Source organism: Chiloscyllium punctatum, chromosome 1, assembly GCF_047496795.1.
Source record: "Chiloscyllium punctatum isolate Juve2018m chromosome 1, sChiPun1.3, whole genome shotgun sequence".
Taxonomy (NCBI): domain Eukaryota; kingdom Metazoa; phylum Chordata; class Chondrichthyes; order Orectolobiformes; family Hemiscylliidae; genus Chiloscyllium; species Chiloscyllium punctatum.
This window is the reverse complement of record NC_092739.1, coordinates 100,334,990-100,353,278: the sequence shown is the minus strand read 5'-3', so window position 1 is coordinate 100,353,278 and position 18,289 is coordinate 100,334,990. Positions and strand designations below refer to the sequence as shown.

At 40.8% G+C, this 18,289-nt stretch overlaps 1 protein-coding gene across 1 annotated transcript in view; it reads left to right on the top strand.

The window, feature by feature from the left end:
- Positions 1-18,289, top strand: part of itga1 (integrin, alpha 1) — a 222,579-nt gene that overhangs the window by 37,296 nt on the left and 166,994 nt on the right. Inside the window, exons 3-5 of the mRNA XM_072571632.1 lie at positions 3,691-3,803; positions 9,842-9,930; positions 12,642-12,756. Of these exons, the coding sequence (XP_072427733.1) occupies positions 3,691-3,803; positions 9,842-9,930; positions 12,642-12,756 (317 nt within the window). The remainder of the gene's footprint in view (positions 1-3,690; positions 3,804-9,841; positions 9,931-12,641; positions 12,757-18,289) is intronic.

The following is an 18,289-nucleotide window of genomic DNA, read 5'->3' as shown; positions in this document are numbered from 1 at the left end:
GTGGATGCAGCTACAGTTACAGTATTTAAAGGACATTTTGATAAGTTCATGAATAGAAAAGGTCTGGAGGGCTATGGGCCAAGTGCAGGCAAGTTGGACTAGTTTGGGAACATGGTCAGCATGGACTGGTTGGACTGAAGAGTTTGTTTCCATGCTGCATGATTCAATGACTCAATCACTATAACTGATTAATTTCCAGAGTTTAGGTGGTATCCATAGAGTGCACTTAACTTTTCTTTACTCAGCCATATATTGGTATCACTTAGGGTGAATTGAATTATTTGAAGACTAGCACCTTTGATGTTGGGAACCTCTGGAGGAGGCCGAGATGGATAATCAACTCTGCACTTCAGGCTGAACAAAGATGTAAATCATCAGCTGTGCCTTTTCAAAAAACATCATTCTGGAGAAACACGGTAGGTCTGACAGTATTTGTACAGTGAAAACTGAGTTGATGTTCAAGTCTAGTGACCTTTCATCAGAACTGGACTCAAAATGTTAACTTTATTATCTCTGTACAGATGCTGCCAGACTATTGTGCTTTTCCAGCACTGTTTTTGTTTCAGATTTCCAGCATCCCAGTTCTTTGTGTTTATTTTAGCTTTAACTTTTTTCACTGATTCACTGGTCTGTCCTATCATTAAGGATGGGGATATTTGTGAACCCTTCTCTTCTTGAAGTTGTTTAACTGTTCACCACCATTCACTATGGAAATGGCAGGAATGCAGAGCCTAGATTTGATCCATCTGTAATGGCATCACCTAGCTCTGTCTATTGCATTTTACTTCCACGTGCAAATGGTCCTGAGTTATAGCTTTGGCAGGTTCACACATCATTGAAGACATGCCTGGTGCTGCACTTGGTGCTGCTCTCCTGCACTCTTTGTTGATCCAGGGATGATCTCCCGGTTTGATGGTAATGGTAGAGTGGAGAATATGTCAGGCTATGAGATTACATATTCTGGCTGAATACAGTTCTTCTGCTGCTGATGTTCCATAGACTTGTGCCTTTAAGTTGCTGGATCCGTTGGAAGTCTGTTCTGTTCAACACGGTGATAGTGCCACACAACAGAGGAGCTTGTCCTTAATGTGAAGATAGGATTTTATTCTCGATAATGAGTTTACAGCAGTTTACCAAGACTGTGAAAGGTAAATTGGTGAGGACAATGTCAAGTAGGTTTTTCCCTCTAGCTGGTTCCCTCACCACCTTCCACAGGTCAAGTCTGCAGCTATGTCCTTTAGGCTTTGACCAGGTCAATCAGCAGTGATGCAACCAAATCACTCTTGTTCATGGACATTTAAGTCAGAATACATTCTGTGCCCTTGCCACTCTCAAGGCTTCTTCTAATTGATGTTCGACACTTCATGCACCACCACCCTTGAAAACCACCCCTCCCAACACAACAAGGACAGAATCCCCCCTCGTCCTCACCTTCCACCCCACCAACCTCCACATACAACACATCATCCTCCACCACTTCCACCATCTCCAAACAGACCCCACCACCAGAGATACATTCCCCAACCCCACCCCATCAGCATTTCAAAAAGACCATTCCCTCAGTGACTCCCTTGTCAGGTCCACACACCCCACAAGCTCACACCCCACTCCTGGCACCTTTCCCTGCCACCACACCCACACCACTCCCCTCACCTCCGTCCAAGGCCCCAAGGGATCCTTCCACATCCATCAGAAATTTACTTGTACCTCTATTAATATCATCTACTGCATCCGTTGCACCCGGTGTGTTTTCCTCTACATCGGGGAGACAGGATGCCTTCTTGCAGATCATTTCAGAGAACATCCCACAGTCACCAAATCCACCGCCCCATGGCTGAACACTTCAACTCCCCCTCCCACTCCATCAAGGACATGCAGGTCCTGGGCCTCCTCCACCCCCAAACCATTTACCACCCCATGCCTGGAGGAGGAACGCCTCATATTCTACCTTGAGACCCTGCAACCACACAAGATAAATGTGGATTTTAACAGTTCCCTCATTTCTCCTTTCAGACATTATCCCAGGACCAAACTTCCAACTCAGCACCGCCATCTGGAGCTGTCCATATGCCCGTCTCTGACCTATCACCTTCTCTCTCACCTTCATCCACCTTTCTCAACCCCACCCTCCTTCCACTTATCTCGCAGCCTGACCCACAAGTCTAATTTCTGATGAAGGTTTATGCCTGCAACGTCGATTCTGCTGCTCCTCGAATTCTGCCTGACCTGCTGTGCTTAGTTGCTGAGGATAGTTAAGAGTCAACCATATTGCTGTAGGTCTGGAGTCAAATGTAGGCCAGGCTAGTTAAGAATGGCAGATTGCTTTCTCTAAAGGACATTAGTGAGCCAAATGGATTTTTATAACAATCAGTAATGGTTACAAGATCACAAGCTCTTTAATTCCAGATTTTCATTAAATTCAACTTTTACCAGCTGCCATGCGTTTTGAACCCAAGTCCTGGTGAAGTCACCAGATTTGAAACGCTAACTCTGCTTTCTTCCAACTGATGCTGCCAGACCTACTGAATTTCTCCAGAATTTCTGTTTTTGTCCTCATATTATTAGCTTGGGTATCCAACCACTGTGTGATGTCCTCACCAAGCTGAGGTGTTATGCACCTGTGAACCTTGTTGCTCACTGACAGATTCTCACCTCTACTTATTCAAGTGGCAGTTATTTTAACTCTTCCAAACTGTTGCCCGGGCTGTGTTTAGTACTCTTAAATAAAGCAAGTGCTGCTTTAGCAAGGCTGCAATGCATTTATCTGTGGCCATTTAATTTTAACGGTAGAATATTACAGGAGTCTGAGCGATATGGATATGGTGAAATGCGTGAAAGAATTGACTGAGAAGAATCTCAAGGCCCATTTCAACATCTGGGCAAACTTTGCTTCATTTTTATACTTTTCGTAAGCAATGCGATGAGGTTTTCATAAAGCAATGATGAGGTGCTAGTTGGTGGGCATTATTGATTGTCAAGCACATGGTTAAGAGCTCAATTTGCCTCATTCATATTCAGATTCACATTTTGCCAAATTGGAGGCTGGTACAATTGCAACATTTAAGAGGCATTTGGATGGGTATATGAATAGGAAGGGTTTGGAGGGATATGGGCCGGGTGCTGGCAGGTGGGACTAGATTGGGTTGGGATATCTGGTCGGCATGGATGGGTTGGACCGAAGGGTCTGTTTCCATGCTGTACATCTCTATGACTCTATAAGTTTGACATCAGGAAAACTTGACAATTAAACAAGAACACAGTTTCAGTTGCTCTGAATGACTTCCATGTTGAACCCCGAGGACCACCATCCCATGACACGATCCACAGGTAACAGGTGCATGCATCCTTCACCTAGAGACATTTTGCTACGCCTCATGGCAAAAATCCTTCCAAAACACACAAAACCACCTCTGACTCAGCCAAAATAATGTAAGATTCAGGATCAAGTGCTGTCCATTTGGTAACTAATCAGCACCCAATTTAATATTGGTATGGGACTTAATGAATTGGTAATGGCCAAATTGAAGTCAACAAGTGCTTTCGCCCTGTGAACTATTTGGTGTTTGGAACAGAAAATGTGTTATCTTGTCAGTCCAATATGTATTTTAATGGTCAGAATTTCTGACTGCACTACCGTGTACATCTGTATTATGTGAACTTATCATGACTGTTATTTTGTTTTGTTTTAAGGCTTCTTATTGGCTCTCCTTGGGAAGGACAACCCATAAACAGAACTGGTGATGTCTACAAATGTCCAGCATTCAAAACCAGCAATCCAGAATGTGTGAAGCTAAACTTAGCTGGTAAATGAAAATATATTTTCTCTCATAAAATCATTGAGACAGTATTCATGTTCACAAAGCATTTGGCCCTAAATGTGACTAAAAGTGGTATATTTGACCAAGCAAATCAAAAACAGGCAAGTTAAACTGGTCAGTTTACTTGTGTGACAAAATCGCGAATTGAAAGGTATTAAGAGCTGAATAAATAGCTGTCAGGGACTGATGATGTTATAAGGTCGCCTATTAGCTTACGTGCAGTCAGACATGGCTGGCTTTAGACAGATGGTTTAGATGTCTGTTAAAAGCTTTTATTAAAAACAGAAATGGTGATTTTTTTCGTGAGCAACCTGGGGCATTTTAATGGCTCATCCACAAGGTTTCTATAGGTGGTGAGGATTCAAAAGTCCCCATCCTATCACTGAATCTGAACAGTTTTGAAGCTCCTTAAGCAATAATTGAATTGCACAAGGTAGAGCCAATGATAATTAATAAACCCCATAATAATAGGTTGCCTATACTCAGTGTCTGCAGGCTAGTCATTCAATGCACATGGAAAGGAATAAAATATGTTTCTATAGCTCCAGTTTCAAGTCAACTTCTTGCTACAATATTATTCCTGGAAATAATTCATCCACTCCTTGGTTTTCATACTCACTGAGAATTTGGTTCAAACTATTTGCTTCTGTAATGAAGTTCTGAGATCTTGGAAAAATTCTGAGTTCCAAAGCAGGAGATATTGGAATCAGAGATTCTTCTATATTCAGCAGGAAATAAAGAGATTCTTAACCACAAAAATGAATAAGATATCCAACCTTCAGAAAAAAAGATTGGAATAGCAAGAGGATAACACACAGATTAGGCTAGTTTTTTCCAGTTTGGTAAAACAGCAAAATTACCAGGCAGTAAGGCTGTTTATTGCAGCATTACCATTTCCAGCTCCATTTCCTAAGCTAATTATTACATTCAGTAAATGCCAGTAGAGCTTTATTTCCCCACCAGTTTTGTTTTGTCTGCCTGTTTGCTGCTACTCCCCTGGTGCCTTGATAAATATGACAACGCAAACAAAAGTAGCAGTTCCAAGGTGCCAAGGTTCGTTCAAGAACCCAAGTGCACTGACCTTTACACCCCTAGCTGACTATCTGTTGCTGCAAGTATATATCTCCATCCCATTTACCTTCTTGGTGGCAAAAACCCACCAAAGTTTGTCCTATCTGGGAAATTATATATAAGTGAGTGAAATGAACCAGTTTTAGGATGATCATGGGTTGGCATACAAATCAGTCACCCGTCATGGGACCATCACAATGAAGAGGAGGGGCTGTACAGAGAAAGCTGGCTGTGACCTTGAATACCACCTCTTTGAACCACAGGATATTTCTTGCAATTCAGAAGGAAGCTCTACAATCTCACCAAAAAACTGCCAAAGTAGTTAGCTGTTCATTGTTTTTATACTCTCTATATGCCACTTAATCATTCATTAATCTCAGATAAATTAATTATTTGTATTTATTCATTCATGGGATGTGAGCGCTGCTGGGATGGCTGGCATTTTTGAACATCCCTAATTGGTCGTGTTAGCCGGCTTCTTGAAGCACTCTAGTCAGTGTTATGTAGGTAGGCCCATAGGGCTGTTAGGGAGAGAGTTTCAGGGAGAAAGTGAGGACTGCAGATGCTGGAGATCAAAGTCAAGAGTGTGGTGCTCGAAAAGCACAGCAGGTCAGGCAGCATCAATTGAGCAGGAGAACTGACGTGTCGGGCATAAGCCCTTCATCAGGAAAGGCTTATGCCTGAAATATTGATTCTCCTGCTCCTCGGATGCTGTCTAACCTGCTGCGCTTTTGCAGAGAGTTCCAGGGTTTTGATTCAGTGAAAGTAAAGGAATGGTAACATAGTTCCAAGTAGGGATAGTGTATGATTTGGAGGGAAATTACAAATGATGGTGCTCGTATGCACAGTTATTCTTTGTTTCCCAGGAAAGAATTTGCAGATTTAGAAGATGCTGACTGAGAAGCCTTGGGAAATTGGTGCAGTGGATTTTTAAGATGGCATACAGCATAGATGAGGTTGCACCTTTGGCAAGAGGATGAAACATCAGAAAATAGAAATTGGAATAGGAGCAGGCCATTCAGCCCCTCAATCCTTAACAACTATCCAATAAGAACATGGCTGGTCTGCTCCAAGCCTCAAGTCATGCCAGCTCAGAAAAGCTGTCAACTCACAAAAATTTCAAACCACTATTTACCTCCTCTTTAAGTGATCTAGCCTTCACAACTCTGTGAGGATGAAATTTCCAGACATTCATACCCTCTGGTCAAAGCAATTCCTTTACATTTCAGTTTTAAATGAGTGTCCCTTTGTTCTGTAACAATGTCTCCTAGTTTCAGATCTCCTCATGAGTTGAAACATTTTCTCAACAACTACCCTGTCAAGTCCTCACAGATTCTTGTAAGTTTGTCTTCCCCTCCTTTCCACTGTCTGCATTCTGCAGGGACCATTCCCTTTGTGACACCCTGGTCTACTCCTCCATCATTCTTAAAATGTCCTCACTCCCCTATGAAATCTTCCCATGCAATTGAAGAAAGTATAACATCATGTAAATCTGACCTCCTCACTATCCGAAGCCCAAGCACACCTTTCAGGTGTCGCAGCATTTCATTTATACTTTTTTGCAAACTAGACTATTTACTGCTCAAAATGCAATCTCCCTTACAATAGTTAAACCAAACACAAACTGGGTGACTATTTTTTTGGAACACCTCCACTCTGTCCATAGGAATGGCACTGACCTTTCAATTGCTTGCCATTTCAATAAACCATCTTGCTGTCATGCTAATGTTTCTTTCCTTGGCCTTCTATCGTGTTCCAATGAAGCTCAATACAAGGTGAAGGAATAACGCCTCATTTTTCACTTTGGTACTTTATAGCCTCTCTGCCTCACTATTGAAAGAGGGTTAATACAAACATAATCACAAATCTGAAGTGGTTGGAATGAGCTGTCAGCTAGAGAGAGGCTAGCATCATAAAGGCAGACCCTATATATTTAACACATTGACCTGAATGGTATATTTGCACTTCTATTTCATATTTTCACATGTTTCTCTTGATTGGATCTGTATGGAGCCAAATCTAATGATGTTATACTGTAGGAAGGATGTGAATAATTGAAGTACACATTGAAGAGGTTTACAATAATGATTCCAGGGATGAGATATTTCAGTTACAAGTTAAGATCAGAAAAATGGGGCCTGTTTTCCTTGGAGAGGAGAAGGCTAAGATTCATAGAAGTTTTCAACATTATTTTGGAGTCTGAACAGCGTGGTAGAGATAAACTGTTCACAGCCATAAATGGATGAAGAACCAGAGGCACATTTTTGAAGTGTTTTGCAAGAAAAATAAATGCAATGTGAGAAAAAGTCTTTTCACTCAATGAGTAATTGGATATGAAATACTTGGAAGTGCATTAGAGGCAAGTTCTATTGAAATCCTCAAGAGGGGATTGGATGATTATTTAAATAGTAACAATGTGAAAGGCAATGGGGAAATTACAGGAGAGTGGCAGTAAATTAAAATGCTCAGAGAGTCGGTGTAGTCATGGGGGGCTGAATGGCTTCTTTCTGCACCATAACAAATCTGTGGTTCTAGATACCAGTTGCAACAATTTTATTAGGACCATGCAATGCAATAACTAATATGCAAAGCAAGCAGAAGGTGTAGGGAGGATTGATTATCAGATTTTCTTGGCTATGTTTGACTTGATGCTCTCAGATTCAGCCAAGTGCTCCCCCTCAGTCATGTAGCTGCACGCAATCTGAAGTTTACTGCCTAGGCTGCAGATAAGCAGCCTTTAAATCATTGTATATGCATGGCTGCGCAAGTAAAAAACCATAAGTGGCCAAACGTGTAAAGGAGCAGGTCAGACAGCATCCGAGGAGCAGGAAAATCGACATTTTGGGCAAAAGCCCTTCATCAGGAATAGAGGAATCAGGAATGTGCTCTATTTCTGATGAAGGGCTTTCGCCCGAAACATCGACTTTCCTGCTCCTTGGATGCTGCCTGACCTGCTGTGCTTTTCCAGCACCACTCTAATCTAGACTCTGGTTTCCAGCATCTGCAGTCCTTGTTTTTACCCTGTTTTTACCTAAATGTGTAAAGAAATTTACTGCAACAAATTAGAGGTACATTGAGGACAACCAAAGCCACTCCCAATTATGTGCCACTGTGCGACAATTTCTGGTGGCTTGGTCCAGCTGGACATATTGCAGGCTGGTGATGTTGGTCTCCTGGAACATTGGTATAATTCTGTTATATATGTCTATGCTAGACTGTTGGTTGACCAATCTGTAAAATGATTTCCCAAATTTGGCACAAGTGCTCAGATATAAGTGAGGAGGGGTGCAGGTTTAACTGGTCTGGACATGCTTTTGTTCTCGGTACCTTGGTCAATGTCGTGTGGCCCACTGGCTTCATTCTTATTCTCAACACAGTTTGATACAATTAGACTATCTGTCAGACCGTTTCATCCTCTCTATACATGCTCTCTTATTTTTATAAATGCATTCAAAGATCCAAGTCCACAGGATCCAGGGGTCAGCTTTTGTGAAGTATCTTCCCCCACACTGTCAAACACCCATTGATCATGTCCAAGAGACTGATACAGAGACATTGTGAATATGTAACTTGACTCATTATCCAGATCCTAAATTAATGATCCAAAGTCTAAAAAAATCAAATCCCACCATGGTAACTGAGGAATTTAAATTCAGCTAATAAATAAATCTCAGAACCAAAGTGACAATACAGATAGTTCTTCTATTATGTAGCAGTTGCGTTCTTGTGCAACTCGCACTATAGAAAAATTGTGCTTTAGGGACAGTTTCAGAGGGCGATTAAGAGATTGTCCCATTTCCAAGAACCTAACATGGCATATAGGCCCAGTCTGAGCATGAAATAGTTTATATGTCCATCCTAAAGGACATTAGTGAACCAGATGGGCCTTACAGCAATCCAATACTTTCATGTATACCATTACTACAGGTCATTCTGCTAGAACACGAGTTTCATTAACATGAATTTGCTGTAACATGATTGATGAATTGGGGACACTGTTTTCAAGTGTGAACTTGACTGTAACATGATTACATTGCCAACACTTCAAGCACTGTCCCTAAAGCACAATTTTTCTATAGTGCGAGTTGCACAAGAACGCAACTGCTACATAATAGAAGAACTATCTGAATAGTCACTTTGGTTCTGAGATTTATTTATTAGCTGAATTTAAATTCCTCAGTTACCATGGTGGGATTTAATTTTTTTAGACTTTGGATCATTAATTTAGGATCTGGATAATGAGTCAAGTTACATATTCACAATGTCTCTGTATCAGTCTCTTGGACATGATCAATGGGTGTTTGACAGTGTGGGGGAAGATACTTCACAAAAGCTGACCCCTGGATCCTGTGGACTTGGATCTTTGAATGCATTTACAAAAATAAGTTTGATGTTTTTGATCTTTACATGCATATGCAAATACTGAGAACCATCTTGGAGGATCTGAGGCAGATGGAAGAGCATAAAGCAGAGTCCCTCAGTGCCTTTGTCCAAGTATTTAACATGCATGTTAGCTTGAATAAACTGTCTGTTTGTATGATTCTCAAAATCTGTTCTGTACCAGTGCTATACGTGTTTGCACATGTATAGAGAGGATGAAAGAGTTCGTGATGTTACCCTCCGGTCAAAGTTTAAAATGCAATCTCAGACAAAAAAGGTGGTCACTTGGAGCAGGTACTGGACATAATGAAAACTATGGAATTGTACTTCAACATAATACACATTAATTCCATATAGGAGATCATGAGATAAAATGAGAGGTAATGGTACTAGGTGACTTCCTTCCTTTCTTACTTCCTTGTATAACTGAGAGCAAAAATGTCCTAAGTAAGTCTATAGATGATAGAACATAACCAGACTGCAAAACATCTGATAGTTCTCAACAATATTGTAAATTGTACATTTATGCAGAAAACTCATAGTCACACTATTTCCATTGTTGTTTTTCACAGAGTTTTTAACTGTTCCTAACATCACTGAGGTTAAAGACAATATGACTTTGGGAATGTCATTGGCATTAAATCCTAAAGCAGGCTTTCTGGTGAGAAACTTAAGTTCCATTTTCAATGTATTTACAGTACTACCAAATAAGAGTTGCTTTAATTCCACTGAATGCATAGAGAAACAAAAATACATGAAAGCTCTTTTTTTTTCTGTCAAGTACAAGATGTGAACTCTGCACCCATCACAATGACAGGTTTTGAATACAAAATGAAAAATTATAACAAAAGTGTTGCAACGACAAGCTATATAACTACAGAGAAAGTGTTCAATGAATTGGCAGGATAATAGTGAAAGATATCAGTCATTGCTTACTCCCATTGATGTTTAATATAAAAAACTATAACATGAACAAAATGGTGCAATTTGAGCTGATATGCATTCGACTTATGAAACAAGCAATAAAGGTTCTTCTGCATTTTGGGGCAATTCATAGGAACTTGTTTTTCAGACTTGACTCATAGAGTCATAGAGTCATAGAGATGTCCAGCATGGGAACAGACCCTTCGGTCCAACCTGTTCATGCCGATCAGATATCCCAACCCAATCTAGTTTCACCTGCCAGCACCCGGCCCATATCCCTCCAAACCCTTCCTATTCATATATCCATCCAAATGCCTCTTAAATGTTGCAATTGTATTAGCCTCCACCACTTCCTCTGGCAGCTCATTCCATAAACGTACCACCCTCTGCGTGAAAATGTTACCCCTTAGGTCTCTTTTATATCTTTCCCCTCTCACCCTAAACCTATGCTGTCTAGTTCTGGACTCCCCGACCCCAGGGAAAATACTTTGTCTATTTATCCAATCCATGCCCCTCATAATTTTGTAAACCTCTATAAGGTCACCCCTCAGCCTCCGACGCTCCAGGGAAAACAGCCCCAGCCTGTTCAGCTTCTCCCTATAGCTCAAATCCTCCAACCCTGGCAACATCCTTGTAAATCTTTTCTGAACCCTTTCAAGTTTCACAACATCTTTCTGATAGGAAGGAGACCAGAATTGCACACCCTGGCAAATTTCTCCAAATTATTCTTTGTTTATTTTGATCTTAGAATATGGGCGTTGCTGGCTAGGCCAGCATTTATTATCCATTCCTAATTGCTCTGAAGGAAGTGGTGGTGAGCTGCCTCCTGAACCTCTGCAGCCAATGTGCTGCTCAAAAATGAATTCAGTATCTTATGATGAAGGGAAGGTCATTAATGAAACAGTTCAAGATGGTTGGGCTGACGACACTACCCTGAGGAACTCCTGCAGAATATCCTGAAGTTGATTTGACTGACCTCCAAAAACCACCTTCCTTTTCAGTAGATATAGCTTTAACTAGTAGAGAACTTTGTCCCTTGATGCCACACTCAGTCAAGGACAATTGCTTTCCTCTCACCTCTGAAGTTCAGTTCTCTTGCCCATATTTGGACTAAGGTATCATTGCAAACTACCTCCCCATCTTCAATCTGTCTTTCTGCCCAAGGTCTTTCAGTATGGATATGGTCCTTCAAATCCATTTTCAACTTTTTGGAAACCATGTATACCTATATCAGGAGCTTGCTCTGGTAAGTATCAAAATAGCCCATAGCAAAATCAGAAATAACACGCAATGTGGTTGTGTTAAGTGTAAACCATTCCTCTCCACCCTTCTTGACCTCCCTCCACAATTCATCCCACCTTCCTCCTCCATTGCCTCTCCTTCAATATCCAGTGAGTGGGGTGGACCGTCTGATTCCATTCTTAACAAATTAGATGACAGCTAGAGAACCAGGCAGTTATTTCCCTTTCTACTATCAAAAGCATTTACAGTACAACCTTGATTATCCAAATATCGATTATCCAAATTTTGGATTATCCGAACAAGATCTCAAGGTCCCAATGTTTGGGCAAACTGTGTTATCTGAACATTCGATTATCTGAACAAAATACTCCCTGCCCGTGTCATTTGGGTAATCAAGGTTGCCCTGTATCCTTGGCTGCCACCTGTTTATCATCTGAACTCTCCTCCTCATTGACAACCCCCAAAAACACAGCAGGCTGGATTCTTACAGTGTTGGAGAGACTCTATCGACCTTTAAAGGTGTGGGCTGTGGAAGCCAATTGTAGGATTCCCAGTCTGTGTTTTGTCAAGGCAGGATAAGGGTGTGATCTGATGCAGATCTGGGCCTGTACCATGAAACACCAACCTTTCCAGCTGCATCTGAGGATTGCAAGAATAGGTACCTGCTCACCCTCTTCAGTTTTGTGAAGTTCAGCCAACTTTTCATGAAATCATAATTTATGGTCCCTCTGAGATATCATGAATTGCAGGCTGGATGAGGGAACCTTTTGAATGGTAAATCCAAAAAGGTTATACCAATGCCCCTTTGCCAACCCCCTACCCACCTCTCATGGCTCCTTATGCTTTTCACTCTATGTTATGCCACTCTGCCCACACCCCATAGCCTCGTGTTACTAACACCAGCAAACTGTAGCCTTCCACCTACCTCTGAGATTTCTTATGTGCAAGTGCTTTAGTGTCCTGTATTAATGTCAGATAAAATGGATTTTGGCTCCATGGTTAAATAGTCTAACTTCACTATCTAGGTACACACATTTAGAATGGTCGCAATTCGCAAATTACAAGAGGATATTAAGCTCCAACAAACGTTTCCAAGTTTCAATCACTGAGAATGAAAAGAAATTCGGGAATGGAGAAGGAAAAGATTATATATTGTTTTATTGATATACTAAACTATATTTGTTGTTCTTTTTAAAAAAATTTCAGACATGTGGGCCACTTTATTCTTACAAGTGTGGAGGTCTATATTATGCAGCTGGTGCCTGTTTGAATGTAAGCTCCACTTTCCAAGCTGTAAACACAGTAGCGCCTACAGTGAAAGGTATGTAAGCCAAAGAGCTTGATTCTGTATGACTTAACAGATTTCAATAAAGTGAACATATATGGCATCTGTGTTCAGCACAATTTCCAATTTAGGGAGAAATAGTCTCCATATTCAGGAATAAAAGCAACCCACAGATTGTTTGATTATTTTTCATTAAACATTTCCCATAAAGGGACTTGCTGAAAAAACAAACAATGATGTTAAAAAACGCTTGCTCAGAAGATACTTGCATATGTCATTGCCATGTTTGTAGTAGCAGCTTTTAGATGTATCTGTATGTATGTGCACTTTAACAAAAATGTTGATCCATTTACTTGGCCTTTTTTTGGCTCTTACATTGAGAAATGATGTTCAAGCCAGTAAAATTTGAAGAAAGGCAAATAGCATCAATCCAATGTCTTTGAATTGATGAATTAACACAAGATTAGGGAATATTCTTTCTCTCAAGAAAATTATCTTCATTAAGTAATCTGATAGAGACTTGCTCAGTGACCCAGAAGTAAACTAACACTCAAATGCAAAAGAAAACAGAAAATATTGGAAACATTAAGTAGGTCTGGCACTATCTGTGGACAGGGAAAGAGAGTTAATATTTCAGATTCAGTTTCAGAGTTAAAGTTTTCAATCACTGCAATCATCAGGACTCAGAAAGGTTAAAACTGTCATTGGATTTCTACAAATGGAAAGCAGGAGAGAGACAAAAGAATGAAAGCTCTGTGATAGGGAGTAGATTAATAGCCAAAGGGAGTGGTGTTAGGAGAAGTAAAGAGACAAAAGATGCATTCAGACATTCATGAAAATCTGTTTCTGTCTCTCCAAAGATACTGCCAGAGTGGCTGAGTATTGCAGCATTTTCTATTTTTATTTCAGATTTCCAGCATGCATGTATTTTGTTTTGGTATTGCTCTGGCTCATTTATTACATCAGATTTTTGTACAAGTCATAGCAAATTACAGTGTATTTTTAGCGTTTTGAATCTTTAATTTTTATAACAAACTACAGCACAAAGAAACTTTTCCTCAACAATGTTTGGAATTGATTTTAACAGAATTTTTTTTTCAATCTCTTTTTTTCAAGTAGATTTCCCTTCAAATGCTTTTAATAACCTCTTACCCAGTGAAATTCATTCTGACAGTAATGGAATACTAAGCAAAAACAAAAGAGTCTAATATAGTTTCTGCCATATGCCAATTTATCAACTTTAGTAATATCACAGTTAATATTTGTTGAAATCATGTTTAATGTATGGATTTTGCTGTGACTTCAATGAGGCAAAACTCTACCTGCATGTTTACAAAATGTTTGGATAGGGCTAAAGTTGAATTCATCCCCAGCCTTTCATTTTAATGACATGGCCTTTAGAGAGCTAATCCATTTGTTCTACATCAACGTTAATGACAAAACAAGTTCCACCTTTTCCAGATGTTTGTTTTCTATGAGAACAGCACAGGGAGTAGATTTATAGTAGTGTCAAGCGCAGGCCAGAAAGCCAATGATAGCATCCCTGCATCTAGTTCCAGAAGCCCCAATGAAGTTAAATGTCTCCTGCTTGGTCACTATCTTATCTTGGGCGTTTTTGTGCTTCTGAAGGCTAAGACCATGCCTTTAGAGTTGCTGCCCAATTAGTGGACCACCAGCTCTACAACTCCAGCATAGCCATTGAGTGCAGAGGCCATGGTTTTGAGACAGCAGGCGAGCTGCAGCAACAGCAAACAATGGAGGCCCAAGAAGAAGGTCAATGGGGGAGGGTGGTGCTTCAGGGACAAGTTATGTATATCTCATCATGGGTAGGGAAGACAGTGGGGAGCAGGGTGACTCTTATAGTGAGGTCAGTCTGTCAGCAGTGCAACCCATCATGCACTATTGGGTGCCCAGGCAAGAGGGCCCTGTATGGAGTTTGCACATTCTCCCCGTGTCTGCGTGGGTTTCCCCCAGGTGCTCCGGTTTCCTCCCACAATCCAAAAAATGTGCAGGTTAGGTGAATTGGTCGTGCTAAATTGCCCCTAGTGTTAGGTGAAGGTGTAAATGTAGGGGAATGGGTCTGGGTGGGTTGCGCTTCGGCGGGTCGTTGTGGACTTGTTGGGCTGAAGGGCCTGTTTCCACATTGTAATCTAATCTAATCTAAACACCTCATTTGAGCCCAGAGACAGACTGCCTGATGGCCTGATCCCAAAACTTGATTCCTAGTGACAATAGGATGATGCCCGTACGTGATCCTTGTTCGTATTCATGGCAGCAAAGCCAATCTCTGGCTTCCCTGTCCCCAATTTAAATGAGGGGACTCATGCAGAGGATGATGTACACCTAGATTAGCCAGCCATTCTAAGACTCAAAGGAGAAGGAGCCATTAAATTCCACTTCGCGATGTCTGATTGAATTACTGTGAGGAAAATATCCCTACAGTGTCCTTGTCTCTTATATGCTTACAACTTCCATATGAGCTAATTATAGTTGGTGGATGGGTACAGGTGAAAACAGGTCTTGCTGAGAATTTTACATAGGACATTACCTTCAACAGCTTTATCCCAGACTTTTCCCTACCCCTACTGATTATGCTGACTTAGGCTAAATTGGTTATGGTTGTTAGGTTGTTGTTATTCTCCTCTGCTTCATCCAAAAAGACAATTAGCTATGGGTTAGTAATAAAAGTGAGTTTTGTCATGGTGTCCTCCCATAATGGGAGGATTGTAGTCAAGTCTATTGACATGCAGAATGCATGTGCATACATTGCCAGCAACAATTAGAAGTGGGAATCTATGCTAATGCTTCTCTTGCTCTCCTACCCAAAAGAACTGAGATCAGTTCCGGTCTCACCACTATCACCCAGGTAGCGATAATTGAATTCAGTTTAATGTTTGCTCATCTGTAGGCTGAGAACACCTCAGGGGATCCAGAAACTGATCAGACGAACCGACAAAATATTCAAGAACTATGAATATTTATGATGCATTCCTTAATATAAAATTCCTGAAAATGTACATGCTTCACAAATTAGACAAGCAATTGTTTGAAGAAGATTTTATTCGCAAAATCGTACATAGCAGTCATGTTCCAGATTCAGAAACAGAAGTTATTGGAAAGCTCAGCAGGTCTGGCAACATTTGTGGAGAGAAATCAGAGTTAGTGTTTCAGGTCTGATGATCCTTCTTCAGAGGTGTTCTGAGGACATCAGGACATTATTCAAATGAGCCACAACACACTGCATTACCTTGGAACTACAAGAAGCCAAGGAAAAACACCTATATGATGTATTCAGGAACAATGGGTACCTGATGAGCACAGTCTACCAATTCCTACAGAACAGGCCTAACCAAGACAACACAACACAGCCAGAGACTTTAGCCACCCTGTCATACATTAAAGACATCTCGGAGATGATGACCAGACTACTCTGGCCCCTAGACATCATGGTAGCCCACAAACATACCACCACACTGAAGTAGCTCCTGATGAATTTAAAGGACCATGCACCAACAACGCCAGCAGAACAAACATCATATACAAAATACCCTGCAAGGACAGGCCACTGCACTGCACTGTAATTTCTAGCATGGTAACAAAACGTCTGAGATCGAATCTACCAGCTCAGCGAGCAAACTTGCAACCTGAACATTTCAGTTGGCAACTGAAGACTTGTGCTTCTTCAATTATCTGTTCCAATGCTGCAACACCATATTATCTACCCAACAAAGTCAAATATTTTCCAGGTTTTTTTTTGTCACTCATGGGATTTAGGTTGCAGGACAGTCCGATATTTATTGTCCATTGAGAAGGTGGTGGGTGAGCTGCCTCCTTGAACTGGTGCAGCCAATCTGCTTTAGGTAGACCCCCTGTGCTGTCAGAGGGGTCTGTGGCTGTTGGAAAAACTGCAAATTTAAGAAAAAGGGATCACTAAGGTGGATTAAAAATGAGACAAGTTGCTATCAGATCATTTCCGAGCAAGTAACCTTCACTCCTGAAAAATATACCTTGTGAAAAATTGCACAGAAGTGACAACACTTCAGGGAGTTGGCACGGCTTGACTCTGCATAAAATTGTTGATATATCCAACTCCTAAACTCTGTTCTTCCAGCCAGTACTTAAAAGTTTGCTTTCCATACATTTCCTTCTAAATTGAAAATGAATGTGTAAATGTATATTCAGGATAAACCAAATAGGCTGGTCTGACTTTAACAGAAGCCAGTTTGGTGCTACTGTGCTCAATGGTACAATCTGTCAGATGACTCAGTGTCATACCATATCTCTTTTTTGATTTAGAGAGAGAAAATTTAGATGATTTTGAATTATACTAGGTCAAGGAGCAGGAGATGGATATTCTTTGCAGTTTTGCTGAGATTACATAATATTTCTTCTCCATTGGGAGAACATGTTACGCATTTCTCCACTCAATTCAGTTCATGAACTTAAGGTGAACCTGAGTTTGACAGGCCACTGCACTGATTTCTGTCAGCTTTGTCAACACTGCTAAACTGGTGCCTTCGCAAACCTTTGACATCACAGAAGACCTCCTACAATATTTGTATTTTTGGTTTTATCTGAAAAAGATCTTTACTAACATGTTTATAATACTGCTGCAACAACATGAATGGAGGCATACATACCCCTGGACTTTCAATGTTTTTTTAAGATTTAAATTTAGATGTATGAGCATGAACATAAACATTTATCAGCACTGACTCATATTGGTCTTTAAATGCTTTTTCCTAAGTAATACCATATTTATGCATTTTACAAACACTTCTGCACTTGGCCATTTCATTTCCCATTGATTTTAATTGCTTTAAATTTCAAGATGACACAATATGTTCAATCTTAATATCTATTTTACAATTTGCATATTGTGCGACATCTTCCCAGGCCCTGAACTACATGGGCTACAGCAGGAGGTGTGAGAAAATCCAGCAAGATGTTGCATGAGACCATTCTTGAGATTGAAAAATTACATTTTCCAACCAATCAGAGCAGGTAACTGGCAACTCCTGCTCACTGCTGGCTCCTCTGAAACTCCATCTTGGACACCTGACACCTAAGAGTCAGGCCACGCTGTATGAGCAGCAACTACATGCACTCCACATCCACAGTCAATTGGCATCTGACATGTGTAACCTCCTTCACATCATCATGGCATCTATCCGAGCATCTTACAGCAAGCACTTATTTAAATGGTGCACCTTGGAGCTCTAGCGCATAAACTGGACCAAGCTGCATTGCAAGGCTGCTCCCTCACTGGGCATGTTTAACTGGTGGAAGTGGGAGTGTGCTGAAGGACAGGGACATATGTTAGCCATGGGAACAAGGATTGGGGAATGTTCGGCTGAAATGCTCTTGAGTGAGCTAGAGTTGAAAAGATCGGGCTGAGACTCTGATTAGTACTCTTTCCTTCTTCATTATCATTCTTCTTCATCAGGAACATTCCCTTCACCACATGGAAGATATTCATCTCATGGAGACTCCATGTGATGTCACTGTGGCAGACCAAAAGCATCAGCATTTTGCAAACCACTATTGCATTGCAGGAATCCAGCAGAAC